Genomic DNA, 7,366 nt, shown 5'->3' on the forward strand with positions numbered 1-7,366 from the left:
GGGCTTTAGGGTTGCATCGTGAGTGATTCTCTCTCTCCTCCCTCCCTTCATTTGATCACGGGACTGAGTAACTCTGTTAGACTGTGTTTCAGCCCGGCTGTCAGCGCTCTCACCACCTTCCACCATTACGTCCCAAAGCAAAACGGACTTCTGCGCGCTTGCTTCTGGGACTCTCCAGAGGAAGAGAATCGTCACCGCAGTGGTTGGGATCGCCATGGTTTTGGCTCTCATCATTGCGATTCCCCTTCTGGTCCAAACATCTAAGACCGATGCACATTACGAGATGATGGGCACCTGTCGCATGATCTGCGACCCGTACAACCCCAAACCAAGCGCCACTGCTGTGGAGGTCATGCAAGACCTGAGTGCCATACCTTCACCAAGCTACGTTCAAGGGATTAAAGGCGAACCAGGTCGACCGGGAAAACCCGGGCCAAGGGGCCCACCTGGAGAACCAGGGCCACCCGGTCCAAGAGGGCCGCCGGGAAATAGGGCAGATTCTGTAAAAACCGGTTATCCCGGGGTAGTAAGCACAGCGCGAACTGAGACCGGTCCGGAGCTGGGCTCTTCTATCGGCGACGCAAAGATAGCATTTTATGTGGGTCTGAAAAATCCCCACGAGGGATACGAAGTGTTGCGGTTTGACGACGTTGTCACGAATCTGGGGAACCACTACGACGCGACGACTGGCAAGTTCACCTGCCAGGTGTCCGGAATTTACTATTTCGCTTACCATGTGCTGATGCGCGGAGGCGACGGAACAAGCATGTGGGCAGACTTGTGCAAAAACGGACAGGTAAGATTCTCATTAAAACCTGCACTGTGCACGCGCTGATTACATGTATCAAGGTGTTTGTCTTGCGCGTAAACAGCTCTGGTAACGGAGCCATGGAGCGCAATTACGCACTCAACCTAGTTTTACAATCGTGATGGTAGTGCTATTTTTACGTTCAGAATTATGTTAGTGTGGAACACGGTCCATGCTGGCGCTTTATCTTGATGTAAACTTTATAGTTTAGGCTCCATCCGCAACTGAATGTGCGCGCGCCTGGCTGTAAGAGGTTATTGCGCTAAACCAATCCCTCTCTCTCTCTCTCCCTGTCTCTCTCTCCCTCTCTCCATCTCCCTCTCTCTCTCTCTCTCTCTCTCCCTCTCTCCATCTCCCTCTCTCTCTCTCTCTCTCCCTCTCTCCATCTCCCTCTCTCTCTCTCTCTGTCTCTGTTTCTCTGTGGCACGCTCTCTATAGGTCCGGGCTAGCGCCATAGCGCAGGATGCCGACCAGAATTACGACTACGCCAGCAACAGCGTCGTCCTGCATCTGGACTCCGGGGATGAGATTTATGTCAAACTGGACGGTGGTAAGGCACACGGCGGAAACAACAACAAATACAGCACATTTTGTGGTTTCCTTTTGTACCCGGACTAACGTGTCAGCCCACTCATTATCAAGACTGGCGCAAATAACCCTCAGATGAATCCAGTACTGACTGTCACGAGGAAACTGACGCCATGAAACGAAGCTCGCCGCCATATATTCAGTTTTAACAATGAACTTTTTTAAAGCATGTAGATACAGTTACATTTTCTCCCGCAGATATGAAATAATTCCACACATTTCCGCCCCTTGCCTTTTCTTTTCAAACTCTGTTCTGTGGTAGGACCTTTTTAATGGATTGCCCTGCTCTGGAAAGAAGGGACGTTGTTAGGAGAGGAGATGTTTCAGAAATAAAATAACTTTATGTGTTTGCTCTTCTTGTTCAGAGGCTGTGCTGTAGTTGGGCTGACTTCACAGTGTATAATTGCTGTGCAGGTGTCATCTGGAAACCGAACTGGAAAGGCCTTTAATGACATAATTCTGTATGGTATGCTGTTTATGCTTGTCTCGCAAAGATTTATATATGTATACATTTATTCAAGAATAAATAAGTGGACCAATACAAGCTGTAGACCAATTCACTATGTTTCCAAATGTCTTTGTACTACAGTATTAATGTTGACTGGTAATCCTAATAAACAAATGTTTTCTATGTTGGTGTGAGGTTTGTGTAACTGTGGCCAAGGGCTGTCATCAAGAAAAAGGTGGAATGGTAAAAAAGGTTTAGATGTAACATGCAGTAGATTTTCATCAAAGGTTCACAGTATTGAATTGTGACCTCTAATGTACATGTACCTTTCACACTGTCTTATGTATATTATATTTCAGACATACTCTTTCTTTACTGTGGTTGCTTAACTTCTATATTTTCACTAGGTGACAATCTAGGTAAAAGTAGAAGATAGATAAAACAAACAACAACAAGGTTTAGCATTTAGCAACACAGAGCATTTAGGCCAAGCAGGTAACACACAGGGAGAGAGGTTTGTGGGCCGCTCTGCAGTTACAATTGGTCCTTTTTTACAGGATGATGGATATTTTTGGTCTTTTTCAGAGCCCATATGTTATTTTTTCTGGGATTTTCTGTCCATGTAGGAATGATATTTCACAGAATGTAAAAAAAGTGGCTGTTGTACCCGAGGACTTTGCAGTGGTGCCATTTATGTAATTATGGACGCCATAGCTGTAACTTCACAACACAACTAGTCCTACATGAGAACTATAGCAGTGTGTGTCCATGTACTGGACATACACGTTCTCCCCCTGCTGAGGGTCTAAGGTGTGTTCTCTTCGGAGAGAGTCTAGTGTAGATGATTACCAAAGATGTTTTCAAAAATACAGTTTCAGCACACACCGTGACAGGTTGCCTGTCAACAATCTGGGCTGACAGAACCATTCACACTCACACCTATGGCCAAGAGTCATAGGTGTGTCACTGTAAAACCTAACATGCACATTTTTGGCCTGTTAGTCCTGGCCCAAATATGTCAAAAGATGTGGGCTGCAGTAGAACTTTACAGAACGAGAGCAGATTAAATGTTAGGGAGACCGTCTTTAAAATGTAAGTGGCCTCAAGTTTCACTACATATTAAAGCATAATTTTCTTTGCTTATTCATTTATTGCACACAAAAAAACACAAAATTGCTGCAAAAATCAGAAAACCTGACAAAAACAAATGAGACTCGATTTAAGATAACTGTTTCTCTTTTAACAGGTGTTGAAGTCTATGAGTTATAGTCTTTTAAATGATAACTTCTCAGACAACATACACACTCTGGGGCTCTGAGTCTGAATTTGTTTGGGAGACAATTTCATGTCTCCCAGCAGCTGTCACACTTCATCAAATGTGCTTGCCTCTCTGCTAAATGAGAAGCAAAAGGTTTTTATGGCACAACACAAAAACAGAGCCGCAGCATCCCAACAGATTACATCCTAACAGAGGGATGTTCCGGCGTGGCAGCATAGTTTTGCAGCATCAAGAATAAAACATTCAATCTAACACTATTTGTTGCTTTCCTGCCTGCTGAGCCTGCTTGAGGGGGCTGTGGGGCAGACAGGTGCATGCTTTATGTGTCTGATTGACACCTGAGCCAAGGGTCTGACACAGATGCTAGATTTCTTCTCTAGCAGGACTAATAAAACAACAAGATGTTCTCTATCACTTCCAGAAACAAACAGGGGAGCTGGACGCTGCTGCTGGCGAGTGTTTGCCATCGCACACTAACTTTTTCTGACAAGAGGCAACGGTTTAAAATAGGTTTGTCTCAGAGAGCAAAACAGAAGGCCTATAGGGTAAGAAGAGTACTTAGGGGACACATTTCACCAAAAACCCAATATGCTCTGAGAGGAGGGGGCAACATTACATGGGTTATAGTGGAGTTTGTTGTTATTTTCATCTCCCTAAATTTCTTTCTGGAGAAGAGGAAGGAGGACATGATAATCAGAGGCAGCACACAGACCCATCCAGTCACCTGAGTATGACTAACTGTTGCTTTATTGGCTCACAGTGACCCTCCTGCCCCATTTGAAAAAACACATAGCCTGCATGTCACTTTCCATTGGCCTGCTTTGGAAAGGGTGGAAGTGTCCCTGATGTTTTGTCCCTGTGGAGACTACTGAATGTGAATACTGGGGGAATAAGACGTATATGCTACACTTTTTAAGCTGTTATTCAGCTAGAACTTTTCAGTTGAGTCCAGATATCCCTTTATCCATCCATTTTTCCCCCCTGTACACTCTGGACACCCTGGACAATTCAGTTCAATTTTATTTATACAGCACCTTTTACAATCAGAAGTGTCTGAAAGTGCTTCACAGAGACCCAGAGCCTGAACCCCCTTCAGAGCAACAGTGGCAAGAAAAACTCCCTTTAACAGGAAGAAACCTTGAACAGGACCCGACTCATAAGGAGAACCTTCCTGCTGACAGTCAGCCGGGTAGAGGAGGAGAAGAGGGAGACAGGACAGAGGATGAAGGAGAGAGAGAGAGAGAGAGGAACAAACATGGACAAACATCATACATTACAGAGAACAAACATGACAGGTTGTTATAATAGAAATACTGAAAATGGTGTATTGTATTTATATGTATTTTATCTGATATGTTATTCAACTTAATTATACTAATACTACATGAAGGCAGGTGTTAACAGTGGACATTGTATTTGTCAGAGCTGAATGCCGTTCAGCATGTTGATCTGGATGGAGAGAGACCTGCAGGAAGCTACAGAGAGAGAGAGAGAGAGAGAGAGAGAGACCTGCAGAAAGCTACACAGAGAGAGAGAGAGAGAGAGAGAGAGACCTGCAGAAAGCTACACAGAGAGAGAGAGAGAGAGAGAGAGAGAGAGAGACCAGAAGCGACAGAGAGAGAGGGAGAGAGAGAGAGAAGGAGAGGGAAGAGGACGAGAAAGCTAACAGAGGCGAGAGGGAGAGAGAGAGAGAGAGGAGAGAGAGAAGAGAGAGAGGGAGGACCTGCAGAGAAAGCTACACAGGAGAGAGAGAGAGAGAGAGGACGAGAGGAGGAGAGAAGAGAGAGAGAGAGAGAGAGAGGAGAGAGAGAGACTGCAGAAAGACTACACAGAAGAGAGAGAGAGAGACCTGCAGAGAAGCTACACCTCTGCGAGGAGGCAGATAAGCTAGACGAGAGCGTTGAGAGACCTGCAGAAGCTAACAGAGGAGAGAGCGAGAGAGAGAGAGAGTACCTGCATAAAGACGCTACAGACGAAGAGAGAGAGAGAGAGAGAGAGAGAGACCTGCAGAAAGCTACACAGAGAGAGAGAGAGAGAGAGAGAGAGAGAGAGACCTGCAGAAAGCTACACAGAGAGAGAGAGAGAGAGAGAGAGAGAGAGAGACCTGCAGAAAGCTACACAGAGAGAGAGAGAGAGAGAGAGAGAGAGAGAGAGAGAGACCCGCAGAACGATAATACATCGGCCTAATCAGGGAAGAAGAAAAAGAGGAGAGGAGGTGAAGTGTAGTCCCCAGCAGTGTAGTCCTATAGCAGCTTAGCTATGATAAAGTTTAAATACTTAGAGTTAGTCAGCCTGTTATACCTGTGGCTGCATGTCAACAAGTTACTGTATCTATACATCCTACACACTATGTTTAACTGTATGCTTTACTAAACAGAAAGGCTTTTAATCTGGTTTTAAAGGTGGAGGCGGGGTCTGCTCTCAGAGACAGATTGATAACTGGTTCTATAGTAGCGGTGCCTAAAGGCTCGTCTTCCATTCTACTTTTATGGATGCTAGGAACTACAAGTAGATTAGATTAGATTAGGTTCAATTTTATTGTCATGACTCTTGTTGTATAAATACAAGTAACGAAATGTAGTTTGACATCTAATCAGAAGTGCAAAGAGCAGCAAGTGCAGTATATACAGTGTATGCAATATGTACAGTTTAAGAGCAATTATATTCAGATAAGAGTAGGATTAATAATAGGCTGAATAGTAATTAAGAAGAAGAGCAATATACACGTAAGGTGAAGAGATAATGAGGGTAATATACAGATGTACAATAGAGATGGTTATGTGCAGAGGTATTAAGTGTTAAGTATGCACTCTGAGATCATGTAGAGCCTTATATGTAAGAAGGAGAATTTTAAAGTCTATCTGAATTTTACTGGGATCCCTTTGGCTGATTCCTGTCAGAACTCTGACAGCTGCTGCGTTCTGGATCAGCTGCAGGATGTTAATGGAGTAATGTGGACATCCTGATAATAGTGAGTTGCAGTAGTCCTGTGTAGAAGTGACAAAAGCATGGACGAGTTTTTCAGCATCACTCTGAGAGGATGCTCCTGGCTGTCTCCAAAAGGCTAACAAGATGAGCCAATCAAATGACATATCCCAATTGATGTGGACAAAAGCATGAATGTCACATGTACCAGGCCCAGAAGAAACCTAGCAAACAACATATGGGCTAACTAAAAAATCAGAGAAGACATTTTAGTGTGTTGTTCAGGTCAGAGCTCTTTTATTACTAAACACACAGCCTCTCTACAGTCAGCAGTTGATTTTCTGATCCATACAGCTGGTTACCGTTGCAGCAGTGCAGATACATGAACACAACATATTGGGTAAGCAGACATCTGCCCATTCTTCTTCTGTTTACCAACTGATGCCAAAATTAACATTATACAAACCCGGATGCGACATCCAGTTCTGTCTTTATAAGGAGGAGAAGGCTACAAGAAATGATCTGGACGGTCTGCACCGTGTCTCCACTGTCAGAAATGTAGTGCAGAAATGGAAGGCCACAGGAACAGTCACTGTAAAAGGAAAGATGTGGTAGGCCGAAACAAATACAGGAATGGCACAGGCAATAGATGGTTATAATGGTCACAGACACGCCACAGACCACCTCCAGAGAACTACAAGAACATCTGGCTGCTGATGGTGTAGTTGTTCATTGTTCCACAATCCAGTGTACTTCACACCAGGAAAAGCTCATTGGAAGGGTGATGCACAAGAAGCCTTTTCTGGGTGTTTATCACAAGAAGAGCCACATGAGCTATGCAAAAGCACATCTGGACAAGAAAGAAGCATTTTCGGAAACAAAAATACTGTGGTCAGAAGAGACTAAGATAGAGTTACTTGGTTACAACCAAAGGGGGCATGCATGGTGAAAAAAACACACTGAACTCCATGAGAAAAACTTATTGCCTACCATGATATTTGGTGGAGGGTCCATCATGTTCTGAGGTGATGTGGCTAGCACAGGGACACACTGTTTAAAAACCACCAAGGAATTCATGCAGAAGCACAAGTACACTAGTCTGTAATGGCCATCCCCAGACCTTAATATCATTGAAGCAGGCTGTCTACGCATGGAAGCCAAGAAACCTGACTGAACTTGGAGGTGTTTTGTATGGAGGAATGGGCCAAAACACCACCTGCCAGACTTCAGGGACTGTCTGTGGCTATAGGAGGCATCTACAGGCTGTTATTGCAGCAAAAATATTAATGGGGTGCCTGTATGCACATGGCTATGTTTG

At 44.4% G+C, this 7,366-nt stretch overlaps 1 protein-coding gene across 2 annotated transcripts; it reads left to right on the forward strand.

The window, feature by feature from the left end:
- Nucleotides 1-202: 202 nt before the first annotated feature.
- LOC114426386 (complement C1q-like protein 2) lies at nt 203-1,426 on the forward strand. Of its 2 annotated transcripts, XM_028393759.1 has the most exons (3): nt 203-523; nt 587-796; nt 1,247-1,426. In XM_028393759.1, the coding sequence occupies exons 1-3, from the start codon at nt 215-217 to the stop codon at nt 1,424-1,426; spliced, it is 699 nt and encodes a 232-aa protein (XP_028249560.1). In that variant the 5' UTR covers nt 203-214. The 2 variants fall into 2 exon arrangements, with proteins under 2 accessions (XP_028249560.1, XP_028249559.1); XM_028393758.1 differs by having other exon boundaries at nt 203-796.
- Nucleotides 1,427-7,366: the final 5,940 nt, after the last annotated feature.

Source organism: Parambassis ranga, chromosome 21, assembly GCF_900634625.1.
Source record: "Parambassis ranga chromosome 21, fParRan2.1, whole genome shotgun sequence".
NCBI classification, from domain to species: Eukaryota; Metazoa; Chordata; class Actinopteri; family Ambassidae; genus Parambassis; species Parambassis ranga.

Coding starts and splice junctions, on each gene's coding strand:
- LOC114426386 (XM_028393758.1), top strand. CDS start 215: ATGGTTTTGGCTCTCATCATTGCGATTCCCCTTCTGGTCCAAACATCT. Junction 797..1,246: donor ACTTGTGCAAAAACGGACAG/GTAAGATTCTCA, acceptor CGCTCTCTATAG/GTCCGGGCTAGCGCCATAGC.